Here is a 22,057-nt window from a genome sequence, read left to right on the forward strand (position 1 = left end):
GCTTGAGATTTTAGTGTCTTTTTTGTAATAAAAGGAATAAATGACCAAAATCAAAGCTTAATGTTGGCTACTAACTAAATCGCTGTTGGAGGACCTGAACTCTGCCAGTGATTCTCAACCAGGGATCCATGGAACCCTAGGGTTCCTCCAGAGGTTGTAGGGGTTCCTTCAGCATTGGGCAATTTCTGCCTCTCAGATAAGTTCCCACCGACACCATTGATCTTTTTATTTATCTATAAGGAGGTAATTCTTCCCAATGACCACAAGTGTGTGGATCATTCTTCCCACTGACCATCACACTAATGTATCATGAGTTGTAGATTTCTAATTTTTAGCAGGGGTTCCCCGAGACCGGAGAACTATTTCAAGGGTTCCTCTGTGTTGTAAAGGTTGAGAGGCTGCTGTAGGCTGTGCCAAAATAAAGGCAGGCAGAGGACGACAGGCTAGTCACCAATATTGCCTGGGGTCTGCCTGGAGCTGATCTCTTCATCATTACTGATGGCCGCCTCCACACAAAGACAGTGCGGAAAAGTTCATCTTGGTAGAGGCAGAACTTTGCTTCCTCTTATTAGAGCCTCCAGCAAGGAGAGCAGCCCAGTAGTGACCTCCCCAAATCTCACTTTAATTTCCCATTTGTGTAGAAAGCCTCCTAGAGCTCCTCACATTGCATTCTACTCAGTGATTCAGAAGGTGTAATCAGACATCTCGCGTCTCTTTTTTTTTTTTTTTGCTTGTGTTCCTTTCCAGAATTCCTGGAGGTGAGCGAATTTCCAGAACACATCAAGCGTTTGATGCAGAGAGAGAAGGAGCAGGAAGAAGAGGAGAAACGCCAGCGAGAGATCGAGAGGAATACTTGTAAAGTACGGCCCCTCCCCCCCCCCCCCGTCTCTGGCTTTATCCCCTCCCTGATTTTATGACCGGTCTGTGGTCTCCGTCCCTTGTAATGATCCCTGTTGTGTTTGCAGTTGAAGCTCTTCTGTATGCATCCCGTCAAGCAGATCCTGATGGAGAACAAGCTGGAGGTACACAAGGATAAGACCATGAAAGAGGCCGTGGAGATCGCATGGAAGGTACGGCACACTGTAGATCACAGATGGGCGGTTTTAAATAAAACTCCACTTTTAAAGACTGGGTTGAACTTTGAAAAATAAAATGCATGTTTTATTTTTTCAAGGAAAAATTTGAATTTTGTATGTTTATTTTACAGTAGCCTGCATCAGCAATCAGTGGATCACAGGTGCAGTGTGAGGCTCCTGCTAACTTCCTCCAGCTCTCTGCTCGTACCTGTGTATGGGCTGTCAGTTGGAGAGCTGGAGGAAGATTCAATGGATTCAATCGGTGTGCTGATTATTGCAGTCTTAGGCCGGCCATAGACAGTTCAAATCTCAGCCGGTTGTGCAGGAACCGTCCGAGATTCAAACCATGTGTGTGCAGGCTGATTGTACCCAAGTTGATTGATCGATCAACTTGGGTACAACCAGCATGCCGGATCTTGCGTGCAGTTATTGCTAGCAGCTGGTACAGCCACTAGTCCTAATCGCTGTCTTCTCCCGGTGGGGACAGTGACGACTGTCTGTGTTGATGGGGAATTAAAGCAAATTTCTTTCCTGCAACCCAGATAGAAATTTTACATCATGCACAGCCTGGTCTAGCCTTGGTTCACACTATGAATCGCAGAGGAACCGCATGGCATTCCTGTTCAATTTACATGCGATTCAGTGAAGGGCGATCTGAGCCCATTCAATTTGTAACGCACTGCGCCAAAGTTGTGCATGTGCCAACTTGGGAACTGGACTGCAACCAAATCACATTGGTCGTTCAGTTCCATGTGATCCGAAGCGGGCAAATGCACTGCATTTGCGATCTGTTTTAGACAGTGTCATTAAAGAGAAACTGCAGTCTGCTCACATAATTTGTAATAAAAACATCTTTGCCATTCTGAAGCTTCCCATATATTATATATACTCTGATTCTGTACTCTAAAATGCTGCAGAAATCTCCCTCCACTGAGTCTGGCTGCAACCATTTTAACTGTGGGCAGCTGAAGCTGCTGCCTGTTCACTTCCTGGATTTACACAGAGGCGCACCTCCATTTCTGCAGCTCTCATTGGCTCTCAAGATCCCTCCTCTCTTCTTGGCAAACTCTCAGGAGAGTGAGAGAGAGACAGCTGTGCATGATGTCATAAGCCTAGGCTAATGACCAGACAAGAAACAGGAAGTGGTCTGTCTGGAAAAAAAAGTTTTATTATTCAAAGTCAAAACAACAACAAGAGCAGAAGATTTAATAGATAGACAATGAAGGCAAAGCATACTAGCTCATTATGAATTACTTACCTGAGATAGAAGCCCCCCCGCTGTGGTGCCTGTACACTGCTCTGGCCGGCGACATTTCTCCCTGGAGTTACTTCCAGGTAATGCGGCTCCAGCGATGTGATTGGCTGGAGCTACGATGATGTCACTCATGCACGTATACAGTGCTCCCCCCCCCCCCAAACCGCCCCAAAGATGCTGCTTGCAGGACTTTTTCTAACATCCCGCATGCACACCACCCCAGTGTGAAAAGCACTTGGTCTTTCACATTGGGGAGGCATGGGAGGCAGTTTTCAGACGCTTTGCAGGTGCTATTTCTAGTGCTAATGATAGGGAAGTGTCACCAGCACACCAGGAGCTCCAAAAATGGGTCCAAAATTTTAATTGCATAGTATCAAAAAATAGAAGCAACGTTTCGGAGCCACGCAGGACCCCTTCATCAGGTATGGGACCTAGCGCTAAAATGTGTGATAGGGGTCTAATCTATGTGCTTATGTACTGTGGGGGAGGTGATTTTGCTAGGGGAAAGCATTGATCCATTTCTCTGCTTTGCAGAAGCACAATGCCTTCTCTTCTGACAAAATGGCGATCTGCCTTGTTTACATAAGCAGATCTCCGTTCTGGCTCTCTGCCTTGTTTACATAGGCAGATCTCTGTTCTGGCTCTCTGCCTTGTTTACATAGGCAGATTTCTGTTCTGGCTCTCTGCCTTGTTTACATAGGCAGATCTCCTCCGTTCTGGCTCTCTGCCTAATGATCAGTGAGTGCCGGCGGACATCGAGTCGGCTGTACCCGCATATCAGCTTCTGCTGTGTAGAATCACAGCAGGAGCGGGTTGCTGGCGGCACTAGGTATTACTAGGTAATGTGATCATGCACAGCAGAGCCGCCTTGCCGTCGTATATGTAAGTTATACGGTCGGCAAGCGGTTAATAAAATGACGATCACCCTCGGCCTTCATTTAGTCTGCAGGTTTCTCCAAAAGTATCTCCCTAAATATGGAACTTCTGTTGCTAGAGGTGCCTGTAAATTTACTCCAGGCTCTGTACTAACATCCATGCAGAGCGGTTCGCTGGTCACATGAGCGGGGAATGACATTTTAATGCACAGGAGTCACAAAGAAATGACAGTTTAATTTTTTGGAGTGTGGAAACTCAGTTGGTTTCTGCTGCTGAACACAGGGAGACGACTGCTTCTAATGCTGGAATTGGTGTTAGGCGCTCTGTTCTTCTTTACACAGATCTATGCTGTCTCTTCTGGTGTTAATTCCTCAGATGATGTATATGAGAGTGAGAATCTGATTTGTGTATGTGAGGAATTAGGAGCTCAGGGGGAGGATATATGGAGGCTAAACACACAGGACCTAATGAGATTAAAAAGGAACTGCAGTCGGCTCACCTAATTTGTAATAAAAATATCTTTGCCATTCTGAAGCTGCGATTCTGTACTTTCCAAATATGCTGCAGAAATCTCCCTCCACTGAGTCTAGCTGCAGCCATTTTAAACGTGCGCCATTTAGGAGATATTTACTTTGTACTGTGCCGATGATGTCTTTGGCGCATGCGCTGTGACGAAACTGCCCCTTTGTGCTGTTTTTTCACTAGCGAGTGCCGTGACCGGTGGCTCTCCCGCATGCATGCGACTCCGGCCAGCCACAGTGCTGGAGTCTGCGGCCCCCAGAAGGAAGAGGGGCAAACATGGATGCGGGGACAACGCAGGCTTCGTTTGCAGGTAAGTGTCACATAATGTGCTAGTATGCGATGCATGATTAGCACATTATGCTTTTACTTTGCAGGGAACAAAAAAAGAAAGTAAACCCCTTTAGGGGTTACTTCCTCTTTTAAAGTTGAAAAATTGTGAGAAGGCTTTTTACTGCAGGATGGACATTCTACGCTTCTGCAAATAAAAAAAAAAACATTGTTTTTATCCTTCTTTTGAATGTACGCTGAGCTGCGCATGAACACCTTGGTGGTGCAGTGTATAAACTCCCTAGTGTGATGGTGAACCTTGGCGCCCCAGATGTTTTAGAACTACATTTCCTATGATGCTCATGCAGTGTAGCTGAATATCATGGGAAATGTAGTTACAAAACATCTGAAGTGCCAAGGTTCACCATCACTGCCCCCAGTGCATACACAAGAGGTATGCCATTCATTGTCGGCAGCTGAAGACCCAACATCTCTGATGTTGCATTGCTGGAAACTGAGGGGAATAGTTGCAGATTTTGCAAGACTTTAGGGGGGGCACAGGCAGGAGAGAGGAACCAGTGTTAGCCCTGATGGCTAAATAGGGGAGGGTCTGCTTTTACTGCCCAGCTCCATGCCAGTAAAGCTTATAATGGAGATGCACGAGAGTCAGCAACTTTGATCTGTCAGCTGTATGCAGGGAGAGGAACGTTTTTGGGTCTCTGCCCCGGAGATCTGGGTGGAGAAGGGTCGGGGCTCTGAGATCTTGAAAGCAGTAACGGGGCTGCAGAGGTCGCAGTGTACATCGCTGATTACTGGATTGGCTTTTTTTCTTTCTTTTCAGATCATGGATTTGGAAGGGGTCGTCCCTCTGGATTGCTGTCGGCTAGTAAAATATGATGAATTTCATGACTACTTGGAGCGATCGTATGAAGACGAGGAAGATCGGCCAATGGGATTGCTGCTGGGCGGGGTCAAATCCTCCTACATGTTCGATCTGCTCCTGGAAACGAAACGGCCAGACCAGGTGTTCCAGTCCTACAAACCGGGTGGTGAGTGACCAGTCTGACGTGCTCCACTTATATCGGTTGGGCAGATTGCAGCTTCGCTGATCGCAATAATTGTTCGGTTTAGCCACCTCCACTTCCGGCTTTTTTTTTTTTAAATCCTTGATTTATATCCACCCTGGTTATTTAAAGTGATTGTAAACTCATTACAACCACTTTAACCTACAGGTAAGCCTAGATTAAGGCTTACCTGTAGGTGCAAGAAATTTCTCCCAAACCTAAAAGGATTAGGAGATATTTGCAGAAATAGCGGCACCGAGGCGCACTGAGCGTGTAGTTTCTAACGGCGATCATGCCGCTAGTGGAGGCACCAGCGCACATGCGCGAGAGTGGCGTCATCGCGGCTTCAGCCAGTTACAGCGCCGGAGCCGCGATACCCAGATGGCGGCGTTGGAGGAGGCAAACAAGGGCCGATGCGGGGGCTTCGATCTCAAGTAAGTAATTCATAATGAGCTAGTCTTGCAGGGTGTATTATTTTATTTTTATTTTATTTTTTCAGAAGCTTTACTTCCTCTTTAACACTTTACTTTTGCGGTAATATCGTGTGACATAAAACAAAAAAAAAAATTGGCACTATCGCGTTTTCTAGGGTTTGTGCTTTCAGAAAATATATAATGTTTGGGGGGTTTCGTGTAATCTTTAGGCCTAAAAAATAGCAAAAAAGTTTAGGAAGTTTTTTGTTTTGTTTTTTTATAGTTTTTATAAGTTTTGCTTTGTCCCTTGTGCTGAATATATAAAATCTTTATTGTGACTGTGCAGAGGTGATGGTGAAGGTGTACGTGGTGGATCTGAAGGGAGAGACGATCGCCCCACCGGTCAGTGTTCGCGCTTATCTAAGCCAGACAATCCAGGAGTTCAAGCAGCTCATCTCCAAGGTCAGGATTGGTGGAGTAGTAGTTCTTCAGATTGCAATGTTCTGTGTCTGTTATTCCAGTACTGTGTCCACATGCTAAACATCGGACTCTCTGAGCAAATGATCTTCTGTTACATTGGGGGGTTGTTATGGTGTGTTTTTTTTTTTTTTATTAGTATGTCTGTATGTTTATTGCTGGATTGTAGTTTTGTTATGCTGGGGGTTGCAGTGATGTCTTTAATATGTTCTCATTCCCAATTGTCTTTGTATGGCAGACCATAGACTTGTCATGGGATCCTATGCGCATCGTACTGGAACGCTGCTACAATGACCTACGACTGCTGAGCGTGCCCAGTAAAACACTCAAGGCGGAAGGATTCTTCCGAAGCAATAAGGTGAGGTCATGTGTAGATGGATTCCTACTCGCTAGTGTCCAACCTGTGGCCCGACTGTTGGTGTCCAGCCCTTGGACACCAACAGTCTGCAGGCCTCTACTAGTTCTACGTGTCCCAAGTTTCTTACTGTATTCTGCAGCACGTCTCCAGTCTCAATTCAAACCAGTAGCACAGTGTTTTTCAATCAGGGTGCCACGAGGTGTCCTCAGGGGTGCCGCAGCAACAGCCCAATTTGAGCAATCCTGCTAACTCCTGTGATAGAGGAGGGAGAGAGCTTAAAGCGGTGTTCCACCCGCAAACTTTGTAGCTGCTGACTTTTAATAAGGACACGTACCTGTCAAGGGAGCCCGCGATATGGCTCCCATACCCCAAGAGCCAACCCCCCCCCCCCCCCCCCCCCCCCCCCCGAGACCGATCTATCGGTCTCCTTGCGGCTTCACTGCTGGTTTTCTACTGTGAATGTGCGATTCGCATGGCACTTTGTGAATGGCCAGCTGTCTTCTGGGACACACACGTCCTAGAAGACATCAGGGGGGCTCGCCAAGGAAGAGAATATGACTTTCTGCACCGTGGACCAGATGGATTGGCAGTACAGGCTGTACTTCATAAAAAAGGCAAGTTAGAAGAAGATTTTTTTTTTTTTTTTTTAACTAGCCAAAAACAAGCGGTGGTCTTTCATTTAAGACCACCTCTCAAAAGTGGGTGAGACTCTGCTTTAAGTGATTGTAAAGGCAGAAGTTTTTTTTATCTAAATACATTCTATGTATTAAGATAAAAAAAAATCCTTCAGTGTGCAGCAGCCCCCCTAATACTTACCTGAGCCTCATCTCGATCCCTGATGGCCTCGGCCATCCGAGACTCTCCCTCCTGATTTGGTTGAGACGCAGCAGCGCCATTGGCTCCTGCTGCTGTCAAAGTCAGCCAGTCAGGAGAGAGCAGGGGTGGGACCGATGACCGCTTCTTCGTGTCTGAATGGACACAGGGAGCTGCGGCTTGGGTGCCCCTATAGCAAGCTGCTTGCTGTGGGGGCACTCAACTGGAGGGAGGGGCCAAGAGAGCCAGCGAGGGACCCGAGAAGAGAAGGATCCGGGCTGCTCTGTGCAAAACCAAACCACGACACAGAGCAGGTAAGTTTAACAGGTTTGTTTTTAAAGAAAAAAAAAAATTGACTTTAGTATCTCTTTAGCCCGCACCTGCTCCCGGCCTTTTCCTCCCCTTTGTACTTTTGTCTACAAAACAGAAAGCTGTGCAGGCCGCCTGCCCGTATCCTAGCAACGCTGACATCATTGGTTGCTAAGGGCATGTCGGGTGGCCTGTACAGCTTTGTTTTGCCGACCCATGTGCATGGGGCATTAAGCATTTACTATATTGTTTTGAATGGCCCTGATTCATACCTTTTTTTTTTTTTTTTGTTTTATTGCAGGTGTTTGTTGAGAGCTCGAACTCCACAGACCACCAGCTGCCGTTTCCGGAGTCTCACCTGTGGAAGCTCCTTGACCGTCATGCTAATACCATTAGACTGTACGTGTCCCTCCCAGAGCACGCCCCGGGCCCTCAGGCTCTGCGCTCCTCCTGCACAAAGCCTTGCAGGGACTCCGAAAGCCAGGGGTCGCTCCACGAGAGGGTGAAAGGAGACGAGAAGTCCGTGGATGCCATTCTGGAGGAAAGCACTGAAAAACTCAAGTCTCTGTCCCTCCAGCAGCAGGAGGAAGGGGGGAACGGGGACAGCAGTAAAAGTACAGAGGGCAGTGACTTTGAAAACATTGACTCTCCGCTGAACGAAGCGGATTCCTCAGGGTCAGCCGACAACAGAGACCTGGAGAACCGGATTCTCCCCGCCGACTCTGAGAACAACTTCCAGTCGGAAGAGCGATCGGACTCTGATATTAATAATGACCGGAGCACTAGTTCTGTGGACAGCGATATCCTTAGCTCAAGCCATAGCAGCGACACCCTGTGCAATGCGGACAACGCCCCCATACCACTAGCCAACGGGCTCGACTCCCACAGCATCACCAGCAGCCGCAGATCCAAAGCCAACGAAGGCAAGAAGGAGACCTGGGACACTGCCGAGGAGGATTCTGGGACGGACAGCGAGTACGACGAGAGTGGGAAGAGTCGAGAGGAGACCCAGTTTGTGTATTTCAAAGCAGAGATGCATTCTGGGGAGGAAGGATCTGGGGAAGGGCAGAAATGTACGTTTCGTAAGTTTGTGCACCGTGGAGAAAGGCGTTCTTTTAAAACGTATCTTTGCTTTGACCAGAATCCATATATTTCTGAGGTGCATTCTCTGACTTGTACAAATCTGGGAGACGTCACGCTTTTTATGATTATTGGGCAGCCTGCTCCTCTGGTAGCTGCGGACTGAGGTAACAAAATGGCAGCAACGTTATCTCTCTGTTCTTAGAAAAGAAGTATGGGCTTTTGGGGGGGAAAAATAAATACAAATTATACTCCCCTAGGCCAGTGATGGCGAACCTTGGCACCCCAGATGTTTTGGAACTACATTTCCCATGATGCTCATGCACTCTGCAGTGTAGTTGAGCATCATGGGGGGGAAAATGTAGTTCCAAAACATCTGGGCTACCAAGGTTCGCCATCACTGACCTAGGCAGATGCCATATTAATCCGATGTTGCATCTGTCTCCTGCTGGCTCTGCGCAGAGTACTGAGCAATCAAAGGCTGCGATCGCTCAGTTCTCCCTTTCTGCTCTGAGCAGAGAGGTAACTGCCAGGCTCCGGCCCTGGCTCTCTGCTCTGCCCCTCCATCGCTCACTGGAGTGCTAAGCTGTGGAGGGGGTGCGGGAGTGGTTAGCCCAGGCTCTCAGCGGATTGCTAAAAAGCTGAGTCAGGTGCTGGTACAGGGTTCTGGGTGGATCGCTAGACTGGCGCTATGATGTCAGCCAACAGCAGGATTCAGCATGCTGTCGGCTGAAAATGGGTCACCAGGCTGCAGAACTAACTGCACCCCTGTGATCCATAGACGTATAGGCAAAAAAGCTTTGACTATAATTGTCCTTTTAAGCCCTCTCCTTTTCAGTCTATACCAGTGATGGTGAACCTTGGCACCCCAGATGTTTTGGAACTACATTTCCCATGATGATCTGGCACTCTGCAGTGTATTTGAGCATCATGGGAAATGTAGTTCAAAAACATCAGGGGTGCCAAGGTTTGCCATCACTGGTCTATACCATGGAGGGTGCGTTCTTATTGGTTCACTGCAGCCCAGAAGTGAGATTGTGTTACATGAGGAATTAAAGTGGAAGGAAGGGCAAATACAAACTACCTCTAATCCTACTCTCAGCCACATTCTAAGCCTAATCTTTTTAGCCCTGTAAAGAAAAAAATGACTATCCTTGCCTGTACTGCAGCCGCTCCGGTGTCCTGCATCACCCTCTGTGTGCCTGGGAAGTGAATGTCACCCATAGATATATTATGGGGGGCTCTGTTGCTGGCTAGGTGTGGGACTGAACCAGAGCGGCTGCAGAACAGGTGAGTATAGCTTTTTTTTTTTTTTTTTTTTTTTTTTTACAGGGCTAGATAGATTGGGCTTAGAATGTGGCTGAGAGTAGAATTCGAGTTAGGAATTGCCTTTACTTCAAATTTAAGGCCCCTTTTCAGATGGAGCGGAATCCATTAAACCAGGGTTTGACAAATTTGCTTGGAATCTAGGAGCCAGCTAAAAAAGTTAGGAGCCAGGTTTTTTTTTTTTTAACGGACAACAGCTTTATTTTCAATATAAAAATTAACCAATCTTTAACATAGAAAGACAACTAGAACCAAACATATATAGGCATTTAACTTGTGTAGGTAATGAATATATTCTGATGTGGCACCAAGTGTTTAATGCAATGTCATTTTTTTTCACTTGGCTTTTTGTGGCCATGAATATGCCTTGTACTTTTGCAATTAAAGTACCAATGGTCAACAGCCTTTGCAGGATCAAAATCCTTCACTGATGGTCCATTCATGTTGGTCATCAACAAATCACCTAAACTTTCTTGCTGCATTACAGATCTGAACTTATTTTTTACAAAGTTCATCAAGCTGAATCCTCTCTCACAACATGCGGTTGAGACAGGCAAAACACACACTATAGACAACAAGTTTCCCAAAACTGGAAACCTGTCTGTGTTGGAGAGTGCCAAATCCAGAAGTTCACACAGTTTCTTTCCTTTTCCAAGAACTTTGAATTCATATCACTCATTGTGGATTGCAGGCATGCATTTCAGGCATTAAAAGTTGTTTCTGGAAATGCTGAGCCAATGTTGTGATGTCATCAACACCATAGTCCTGTAGTGATTTTCCCGATGGCCAGGCAAAGGTATCAAACACTGCAGTGGAGCGTTCAATATTCCTTTGAATCAGAAATCGCTCTTCTAGGTATTTTGCACCATACTGAATCAATTTGTCCTTTTCATTTTGGATCAAAGAAGTTACAGTATTGCTGAGTCCGTGCAACTGTACATCTTGATACTGTCCTTTGAGTGATGTTCCAGTTAGAAATCTCTCCTCATATTTTTTTTGGCACATCTTTGAGTGCTTTTAAAGAAGAAATTGTGTTTTTCACATGCAACTCAATTGTGCTTAAGAAAAGCTCTTCCCTTTGAAATAAAAGGGAGAGGTTCTTAATAATTTCTAGATAGTCAAGCAGAAAATGGAGCATGTGAACAAATTTAAAATCAGTTAGTTTTTTCAACAAACCATGTGCAACTGCAGAAGCACTGTCTTTTTCTGCAGCAACACCTTCAAGGTGGACTGTCACACATTTCCAATCTTTGACAAGTGCAGAGAGAGCACTGACTTTGCTTGACACCCATCTTACATTATGCAAGTATTGAAATTTCTGGATTTTTTCATGAAAACTTTCAGCTACCTGCTTTAGCTGTCGCATTCTCTTGGGTGAATGCTGGTAAAATTGGTACAGCTTCTTTAAAACCGAGTCAAGGTCATCAATGCATTTTCCATCTTTTACAGAGCTTAATGCACTTAAATTTAATCGGTGTGCAACACAGTGAATGCCAATTACATGGCTAAGATTTTGACGTACTTTCTGTACCAGTCCATTTTCAGCTCCAATCATGCTTGCAGCACCATCTGTACCAATTCCAATTAGCTGGTTTGAAAAAAGACAATCTGAAAGACCATGTGTCTTCAGCTCTTTAGTGATGGTTTCTAAGTACCCATCTGCAGTTGCCATTTCAAGAGGCAAGACTGATAGAAATACTTCTTTGATCCTATTGTTCTTGATGTATCTGACATACAATATTATTTCTTCCACTCCTCCTTTGTCAGTTGATCCATCTAGCATCAAACTAACATATTTGGCCTCCTTTAGCTCGCAGATGAGTTCTTTCCGGATTACAGTTGCAATATGTGAGATGAATTCCTTGCATCTCTTGTCATTTGCATACTCTTCTCTCAGAGCAACCCCTAGTTTCCCTGTCAGCTCTAACAAACCTTTAAAGTCTGTATATGGCTTGTTGTTTTTTGCAATATAATAGGCCACATTAAATAGAACTTTCATGTGGTTAAACATCCCTTGGTCCATTTTCTTAACGCATGCAGCCAATGGCGTAGCTTCTGGAGCCAACAGGGCGTGTTTGGCTTTTATGCATTTGTCATGCTGGAGTGACTTTCCATGTTTTTTGAAGGTCTCCAGTTTAAATGGTCCTGAAAACCCTTTCACAATCTTGGATGTGTGGTCAGCAATGCCAGGGAAGGAGGCACAAATCTCACATATGGCTATGCCTGTATTATGGTCAAATTTAAGCCATGTGAGTTCCTTGCACCAATCTTGTTTAAACTACCTTCTTCCTTCATTTTGAGGGTGACTTGTTGAAGGGGACTTCTCTGCTGGTTATTCTTCTCTTGTGCCACTTGATTCTGCAGTAACATGTTGCACTTCACTTTCTGAACAAGAAGTCTTTGCAAAGAAATTTGTCATCCGCAGTTGCTTGGGATCTTCTGGTGTCACAGCTTTTGCGGCACGTTTCATTTTTTCTGAATTCCCAAACAAAGATGATTTTGTTGAATTCCCAAACAAAAAAGATTTAGTACACATTATTACTTAAAGTGCAGGGCCACCCTGAAAAAAAAAAATACATAAAAAATTTGAAAAAAAAAATACATTAAAAAAAAAAATGAAAAAAATATATTTTTTTTAACTTACCAGAAATGCCTGTTGCTAGGCACATTGTCCTAATCTGCCTCTTCCTCCTCCGTGGAGATCTTCTATCTTCTCTCCTCCGTGCGGCGTCTTCTTCTGGGTAATGGGTTGCGCTGTGTTCTGGGAACTGTGTGTCCCAGAACACAGCGCGACCCATTCACAAAGCGCTGCGCAGTAGGAAATGGGCAGTGAAGCCCGCAAGGCTCCACTGCCTGTTTCCCTTAGCCAAAATGGCGGCGCCGAGGGACGGGTCAGCCTCGAGCGGCCGACATCGCGGGTGCCCTGGACAGGTAAGTGTGCTTATTAAAAGTCACCAGCTACAGTTTTTGCAGCTGCTGACTTTTAAAAAATTTTTTTTTAAAACCGGCCCTCCTCTTTAATGGCATAGTCTCCAACATTTTAAATCTTAATATATATTTATTCTTTAAAAGCAAAGCACTCCTTCTCTTATGTAGCCCTGATCTGTATCTTTACAGATGCTATTGACATCTCAAGTGACACTAATACAGTGATCAGTGATAATATACACTGTCACTAATAATGACACTGGGTAGGAAGGGGTTAACACCAAGGGCAATCAAAGGGTTAACTATGTTCTTAGTAGCATGTGTTTACTATGTGGTGCTTTTAACCACTTGCCTACTGGGCACTTAAACCCCCCTCCTGCCCAGACCAATTTTCAGCTTTCGGTGCTCTCTTTGAATCTCATGAATTTTACATGGTAATACATGGCACTGATGACACGTGGCACTGATGACACATGACACTAATGACAGATGGCACTGATACATGGCACCGATGACACGTGACACTAATGACAGATGGCACTGATGACACGTGATACTGATAACAGATGGCAGGTGGCACTGGGGACAGGTGGGCATGTGTGTTTCAGTGTGTTAGTGTTCACTCATGTTTCACTGACGCTGCAGCATGGAAGCTCTCACTCCTCACAAGCTGTCTCTGTGTGAGGAGGGAAAGACGGCGATGAGAGATGATCTCATACGTTTACATATGAGATCACCTCTTGTTGGACACACTGTTCGAGTGCTAAATGGCTGCTGTGATTGGCCATTTAGCATGATCTGTGATTGGCTGTATCCAAGGGACACGGCCAACACAGAACTTCCCCGATGCGTACCCATGTCGGCGTGCAGAGGGGAAGTAAACAGGAGGATGTCCAGGGACGCCTTCCCGGCAATTGTGTCCGCGCTGTAGACATCTTTCGTCTATAGCGCGGGCACGAAGTGGTTAACAAAAGAATGTGACTTTTATTTCCGCCATGTTCCCGCTTATTAACGTCATATCCCCGCTAAGGGTTAGATCAGGTCCGCCTGAAAAACTAACAGGTGAACCTGATCAGACAGCCCTTGTGAAAGCGGTCAAGCAGGGAGGATTACAAAAAATATATATATTTTTTTTTCTTAATTAAAATATTTTTTTTTTTTTTACTTTTTACAAAATTTTTTATATATATATATATATATATATATATATATATATATATATATATATATATATATATATATATATATATATATATATAATATATATAATATAATGAGAAGCCATTTACCAGCCACCACACTCACCGTTGGGCAAAAGGCGCCAGATGACAACCGCAATCACTTCCTTCTCTTCACTTTGGGAAGGAAATGGGCGGGCAGTGAAAAACAGGCAGGGGAGCTTCACTCCATTAGGAATTAGCATTATTGGAATAGGGTGTAATTTCTACATCCACCACAAGATGGCGCCAGACTACCGAAAGATTTTAGAAGGCCGCAAAGCCGCGGCCTCAATTACTGGCCGGCGCGGCCCGATGCAATTGCGCGGCGGAGTTCGGGGTCCAAATGGAGACAGGATACCCCAGCAGCGTTGCCCCAGTCGCCAGGACACGAATTCTAGGCGCAAATGCGACCTGGCGCCCGGGGTTTGTCGAGCCCTGCATTAAACGGATCCGCCTGCTCAGCAGGGAATTTCTCCGTTAATCCCCACGGAGCGGGCAGATGACGGGTCTGTGTCCGCTTCCCTGTGGAGAGCAGAAAAGGACACAGCCCCCTGTTCTCTATGGGGCAGTCGAATTGAAACAGACCACCTGTCCATTTTTCCATCCGACTGTCGATCCCCATCCGTCTGTTTTGATCGGATGCCGGTGGGTGTCAGCGGACACATGTCCAATGAGATCCGCTGCTCCATAGCAAACAATGGGTGATTGTCCGATCGGGTCCGCCTGAAAAATGGAAAGGCAGACCAGATTGGTCTGCTTGTGTGAAAGGAGCCTAAGAGATTAAGCTGAGGTTACCAGGCAGGCTTTATGTCTAAGGCTAGGTTCACACTATTGCGATGCGGGAACGCCGCGAATCCGCGGCGTTTTCCCGCATCGCTCACCTCCCGCCGGCAGTTCACACTGCCCTATGCGGACGGCTGGGGGTGTCAATGTTATGTTAATGACACCCCCAGATCCGTCGGCATATCGCAGTGCGATCTGCCGACTCGCACAGGAATCGGATCGCATGGTGTGAACCCCCATGCGATCCGATTCCGTTGCGGACCCAAAAAAGGGTCCTGTGCGAGTTTGCTGCGGGACAGCTGCGAGTTCAGCCATACTATCTGTATGGCTGAACTCGCAGTGCTACGGAGATCGGATGTGATTTGCTGTGCGAATCACATCCGGTTCTCCCCCCGCAGCGGTGTGAACCCAGCCTTAAGGTAGTCCAGCAAGTTCAGACTTAAAGTATTATTAAACCTAGTACCGTATATACTCGAGTATAAGCCGAGTTTTTCAGCACATTTTTTCTTTTGTACTGAAAATGCCCCCCTCGGCTTATACTCGAGTCCTCCCAGTGCTGTCCCCATCTGCAGCCTTATTATTTCCTGGCACTGTGATATATTCAGTCTAGTTGGCGCAGCCGTGCAGTGCCCCACCTCCTCCTCCTCCTCCTCCTCATCCTTGACAGGCTGAACATTGACTGCTGTGAAACCGAGTCTGTGTTCCATCACGGACGAGGAGGAGACGGGGCTTTGGTACACTTCATGGCCGCCGACTAGACTGACTATATCACAGCGACGGGAGATAATAAGGCTGCAAAATGGGCACAGCGCCGGGATCAGGTACACAAGGCAGGGAGATGGGCACAGTGAGGCTGAGGCACAGCTTCCATAAGTTCCCCAGAAACGGGGCCGGACTGGGAATAAAAACCAGCCCTGAAAATAATTTCATACCAGCCCCATAGCTTTATTATACCAGCCCAACTGCATAGCCTCATTATTTTTTCATTTGAAGAATGTATTGTATATAGATAAGAGAGAAGTGTAATTTACAAACGGCACAGATTTTTGCCAGAAAAAGAGTCATTTACGGGCACAGACACATTTTTTACGGACACTGCAATAAAAGTGCCTAAAATGCTAAAATGGCAGTTTTCGGGGCATATATCAGAGTCCACTGCATTCCCCTTTACATCAGAGTTCTCACTTACATCAGGGTCTGCAGCATTGCCCTTTACATCAGAGTTCCCCCTTGCACTGTAAGGTGGAATCCTGCAGACTATGATGTAAAGGGGAACTCTGGGAATGTGGGGAGGACTCTGGCGACCAGAGACCACCTTCCACAGAAAGAAAACACTAAGATAAGGGGGTTTACTGATATAAGGGGGAAACCTATCAGTGCCCCCTTACAATATTGTATTGACTCCCCTCAGACTGGACTGGCGTCGCTGTCACTGACCTCCTCTCAGGTGCACTGTGCAGGGCTCAGTCGGCTCCAGCTTTGGTGGCTCTGGTTTTATCCCATAGTTTCCTCTCCACAGTCCACACATGTCTGACTTCTCCCATGACCCCCATCCTGGCGGCACTCCCACTCTTGACTCCTCTCCAGACGTGATATAAGACAAGAGATGGTCAGAGGCTGCGAATGGTACAGGAGAGGTCAGAGGCTGCGGGGGTGGCGGGAGAACAGGAGAGGTCAGAGGCTGCAGGGGGGGACAGAAGAGGTCAGCGGCTGCAGGGGGGGGGGGGGGACAGGAGGTCAGATGCTGCAGGCCGTAGGAAGAGGCACACGACAGACGAGACCTCACTGAGCACTACTGCTTTACTTTTAAAAATGGCGCCGCTCAGCGCCATGGTGTCACTGTGCCAACCTTTCAGAAAATTGCCGAGCGTGTACGGGCTTTCCCGAGCGCGGCTAACTTCCGAACAGCGCTGGCGCCTGTGCAGTTGCATGTCGGCCCGGCCCCGCGGCTATATTTTTTCCACGCGACACTGCCCTCACAGCGGCGGCGTCCCCAGGGGCAGCATATATGGTAATATGAAAATAGTTCTACCCCCCCCCCCCCCCCCAATATAAATCTTCTTTTTACATGAAAATATTGCCACTATATACCTTTTTTTGCTGATCTGTATACCATGGTCACATGATAAACTGAACAGTTTGTCCAGTGTAGATTTCCACTACAGCGTGTATACACGTTTATCTAATTTTTCCTAATTTTACTGATCTATCCTGAAAATGCCAAGTGCCTGGCCGACTGATGATTGGCTTTGTACTTTTACCCAAAGCGGAATCCCAGCTTAAATGTTCTAGTTTTTGAATAGAAATAAGGGTCACAGTCTGATTCAGTTAATTGCATCTTCAACCCCCCCGTAGCAAACATTCCCCTTCATTTCCAGTCCTGGTGACGCACATGTGGGGGCTCCACTCAGACAATAATTGAGGGGAATTCTCTAAAAGGGGCACAGTAGTATATTTGTTCCACATTTCACCTCACCCCAGTGACAGCTGGTTTGACAGCAGCGGGAAGAGAGTCCCCCTACAGCTTAGTCTCTTTTGCACATCGCTGGAGGAAGATTGGGCTCAGTTAAGTATTAGTGGGGGGCAGATGGGGGAGCTGCTGCACACAGAAGGTTTTTTACCTTTATACATATAATAGAAGGTGTAAGGTAAGGTGGTCCCTGCCAGAACAACCCCCCCAGAACACACTGGTCAGCACTCGCAACCATTGGCTAAAAACGCTGATCAGATGCCGGTCCGCTGCTGGTTTGGTTTGACAGAAGCCCCGGTCTGGAGACTGGCTTCTGTTGAACAAAGACCTGTATGCATGGGCTTAATGTCTGTTGGTTTGTACTGTACCAGCTCATTTCGGCCTGCGTGTTATGGGGGTTTAGGCCTCATGTACACTGCTGCTCCCAAACTCTCGTTTTAGGAGCTTTTTGATGTGTTTTTTTTTTTTTTTTTTTTGTCAAAGCCTCTGAACTCAATGAAAGCCTTTGTGTCCATGCACCCAGCTTTTAGGAGCAGTGGAGTATAGAAGCAGTAAAATGCTCCTCTCCTGAACGCAGAAGAACTGCATTCAGGAGAGGAGTGTTTTGACAGGGAAACGCCAACCGCGGTAAAAAAAAAAAAAGCACCTAAATGCTCTTTTAGCACTTCAGTGTTTTTCAATAGCCAGAATAAATCAAAGAGGATCTCCAAGCTCCCCCTCCCCAAATAAAATTAAAAGTCAGCAGCTACAAATGCTGTAGCTGCTTTTAGCATAAGGGCACTTACCTGTCCGGGGTTCCCGCAATGTCCTCACCTGAACCGATTCTTCAATCAGATGCAGGCGCCGCCATCTCTAGTAAGGGAAACGGGACTGAATTCTTCACGACGGTTTTCCTACTGCGTCCTGTGATGTGTCCCAGAAGACTGCGGGGGAAGGAAGGGAGAAAGCGAATTTCCAGCTCAGGTCGCTGTGGCTGTCAAAACCAGGTACCCACTCCCTCCTCCTCCTCCCCAAAAAGTCAAAATCAATAAACGTCCAAATTTTAAACTCTGCTAAACTGGTTTGATAAAATGCAGCTTAGTTGAGTTTTTTAAGGTTTTTCTCCTGTGAGGAAAATAAACCAGTGTGCGTGAAGCCGCCTTCTACGGACTTGAAAGACTTTATGGCATGAAGATCCCTGCTATTTACTGATCATAGAAGCCACAAGTGAATGTCTGCTCCCCGTCTGTCATGCTGGTTTTTAATCTGGTTTGCCCATCACTTCTGAGGTTTTGGCTGCAGAGACGGTCTGATTCCGAGTCCATGACCGACGAGCTTACACCTGAGGAGTTGTTGTTTACAGCCCTGGCCAAAAGTTTTGAGAATGACACAAATATTAATTTTCACAAAGTCTGCCGCTTCATCGTTTTTAGATCATTTTGTCAAATGTTACTATGGGATACTGAAGTATAATGACAAGCATTTCATAAGTGTCAAAGGCTTTTATTGACAATTACGTGAAGTTTAAAGTGGAAGTAAACCCATTGATTTAAACCGTTTCAAAAAACGGCATGCCGGGAATGCCAACTGCACATTGGCTGTGCTCTCAACCAAACTGTCAAACCACCCAATGGCTGGTGTCGTAACGGATCACATGTGCAGCACCATGGCAGCTGAAGATTAAACAGGCAAAGATGGCAGCTTCCGTGGATGAAAACGATAGGCGAGTTTACTTCCACTTTAATGCAGAGTCAATATTTGCAGTGGTGACCGTTCTTTTTCAGGACCTCTCCAGTTCTCCCGACATGCTGTCATCTTCTGGGCCACATCCTGACTGATGGCCGCCCATTCTTCCATAATCAATGCTTGGAGTCTGTCAGAATTTGTGGGGCTTTTTTTTTCTTCACCCGCCTCTTGAGGATTGAGCACAGGTTCTCAATAGGCTTAAGGTCTGGGGAGTTTCCTGGCCATGGCCAAGATTGCTCAGACAGTCTAAGTTTATGGTCCAAAGCTGTGGTCTCCATACTGTGGCCCACAGGCCAGATGCGGCCCTTTTCTTGCCTTTATCTGGCCGTTTGGGTATTGTTCATTCCACTGATGCCAACGATGAGGCACCAATTCTTCCAATGATGGGGCACTATTCCTCCCACTGACGCCAATGACGGGGCACTATTCCTCCCACTGACGCCAATGACGGGGCACTATTCCTCCCACTGACGCCAATGACGGGGCGCTATTCCTCCCACTGACGCCAATGACGGGGCGCTATTCCTCCCACTGACGCCAATGACGGGGCGCTATTCCTTCCACTGACGCCAATGACGGGGCGCTATTCCTCCCACTGACGCCAATGACGGGGCGCTATTCCTCCCACTGACGCCAATGACGGGGCGCTATTCCTCCACTGACGCCAATGACGGGGCGCTATTCCTCCCACTGACGCCAATGATGGGGCACTATTCCTCCCACTGACGCCAATGATGGGGCACTATTCCTCCCACTGACGCCAATGATGGGGCACTATTCCTCCCACTGACGCCAATGATGGGGCACTATTCCTCCCACTGACGCCAATGATGGGGCACTATTCCTCCCACTGACGCCAATGACGGGGCGCTATTCCCCCCCCCACTGACAAAATCAATGAGGAACTATTTCTCCCATTAATACCAATGATGGGGAATTTTCTGCTCCCTCTGGCCACCTTAAAGCCTAAAGGACGGTAATCTGGCCCCTTGCTTATAACATTTGTGGCCCCCCACACTACATACTGGGCAGTCTGATCACAGTTTAAGTAGAAAAAGAAAATGGGTAGACAGTTCGGCACGTTTTTAATTTTCTAGATGTAATTAAAATACCTAAAATGAGTGAAAGTCAAACAATAAAATCTGTGCATTTGTGGTCAGCTTTAGGCTAGGTTCACACCTATACAATTAATGCAACTCCCATTTATGTGGGCTCAGAAGCCTTATCCATTTGAATGGGCTGCTGTATCTGTACCTGCTGTATGGCGGGACAAGCAGGAAAAAGGTCCCTGTATCTTTTTAAAATCACAGTCGTGTGGAAATCGCAGGGGTTGCAGCACCGTGCGATTTCCCGTCTTCAGATATGTGAGGGTGCCATTAAGAATCAACGGCACCCCCGCAAATCTGGTGAATAGCAGTACAGTTTTGCCTGCAGATGCAGGAATGTATGCAATTATCATGCATTCCCATACCTGCATATATGTGAATCCAGCCTTCTAGAGTCCTCCAATGGTCTGTGGTGGGTGTGATTAGACGTGTGAAGCCCAGAAATGTGTTGTGCATGTTCCTGACCCGGCTTGTCTCTCTGCAGGTTTATTGGTGAATGTAGATAAAAGAATCACCCTCTCTGCTTTCAAACAGCAGCTGGAGCCTTTTGTGGGGGTCCCCTCCTCCCAGTTTAAAGTCTTCCGGGTCTATGCCAGCAATCAGGAGTTTGAAAGTGTGCGCCTGAACGAAACACTCTCCTCCTTCTCCGATGACAACAAGGTAGGAAGTTGGATCAATGTCTTGTGTTGCAGTTTTCATTTCAGTCTGTTAGTTGCCACAAAAAAAATAAAAATAAAATGTACATCTACCCTTGAAACCAAAGCAACGGTGTTCAGTGCATACTCAGGATTTTCTAAAATGTCATCCCCTGCTCCTGTCTCTCCCTGACATGCACATGGCTTGATGTCAGTTTATAGACTTATTGTTGAAAAGGATGTGGCATCTCCAGCCAAGTTCTGGTGTTCTGCACTTCCATCTATGCTACATGCCAAGTGATCGCATCTGGACATGCAGGAGTGGGGGTGCCATGTTTCCTATAGCAGTGCTTGAACTGACTGTATGATCATAGTAAAATCACACCCTTTAAGCGATCATGCATAGACAGTAACGACTGGTGGTAAAAAATGTGGGGGGGGGGGGGGCGCAAACATTGCACACCCCCGGTCGGGTCGCCTGCAACAACCCCTGATCCGGTCTGGTCTGTCCGTAGGTCAGGTCATCCGCAACAACCCCCACCCCCCTGTCCAGTCCGGTAGGTCAGGTTATCCACTTCACCCCCTGGTCTGGTCAAGTTGGGTCATCCAGAAGGCTCCCCCTCCCCTCGGGTCGCCTGTAACAACCCCCCGATCAGGTCTGGTGGGTCGGGTTATCCGCAACACCATCCGGTCGAGTCACCTGGAAATATCCCACCCCTCAGGTCACCCGCAACAACCTCCGATCGAGTCTGGTCTGTCGGTAGGTTGGGTTATCCGCAACAACCCCGGTCCAGTCTGGTCATCAGGAAGGATTCCCCCACCCCTCAGGTTGCCTGCAACAACCCCCGGTCCGGTCAGGCCGGTTCATCCAGAAGAATTACCCACCCCCTTGGGTCACCTGCAACAACCCCTAATGGGGTCTGGTTTATCGGTAGGTCAGGTCATCTTGAAGGCCCGCCCCAGAGGTCTGTTACAAGCACGGCACTTACCACATCTATGGCCCGTGCAGTGCTTTCCTCCAGGGAAAGGGGTGGTGACTTCCACCGTGTGTCTCCTCCGGCCAATTAGAATGCTTCTCCTTTCAGCCAATTGGTAAACGGGTCTCAGACTGGCTTCCTGATTGGCCGGGAGGAGAAATCAGTGTGACAGTAGTGACTATTCATTTGCTATTGCCACACAACTGGGTGGGCTCAGGGTGCAGTGCTCTGCGCCCCTAGCCCACTTTTTTTTATTTTTTAAAGCCTATTAGAACCTCTGGCTCAGATCACGTGCTTAAAAAAAAATTAAAAAATAAAAATCCCCTTTTGAACCCATGCGTCTGGCATGTAGATTAGGGTGCCGGACTCATGGATAG

The 22,057-nt window shown here is 46.9% G+C and overlaps 1 protein-coding gene across 7 annotated transcripts in view; it reads left to right on the top strand.

Moving 5' to 3' along the window:
- USP47 (ubiquitin specific peptidase 47) overlaps positions 1-22,057 on the top strand; it is a 123,679-nt gene that overhangs the window by 80,247 nt on the left and 21,375 nt on the right. For 5 of the 7 annotated variants that reach the window (XM_077453569.1, XM_077453562.1, XM_077453566.1 and 2 more), the window contains 7 exons: positions 748-860; positions 966-1,070; positions 4,838-5,045; positions 5,820-5,935; positions 6,189-6,308; positions 7,732-8,512; positions 20,553-20,728. In XM_077453569.1, the coding sequence (XP_077309695.1) occupies positions 748-860; positions 966-1,070; positions 4,838-5,045; positions 5,820-5,935; positions 6,189-6,308; positions 7,732-8,512; positions 20,553-20,728 (1,619 nt within the window). The remainder of the gene's footprint in view (positions 1-747; positions 861-965; positions 1,071-4,837; positions 5,046-5,819; positions 5,936-6,188; positions 6,309-7,731; positions 8,513-20,552; positions 20,729-22,057) is intronic. The other 2 variants (XM_077453567.1, XM_077453568.1) reach the window with 1 other exon arrangement.

Source organism: Lithobates pipiens, unplaced genomic scaffold (genome assembly GCF_037356315.1).
Source record: "Lithobates pipiens isolate NorthernLeopardFrog02 unplaced genomic scaffold, aLitPip1_a1.2 Scaffold_24, whole genome shotgun sequence".
Taxonomy (NCBI): domain Eukaryota; kingdom Metazoa; phylum Chordata; class Amphibia; order Anura; family Ranidae; genus Lithobates; species Lithobates pipiens.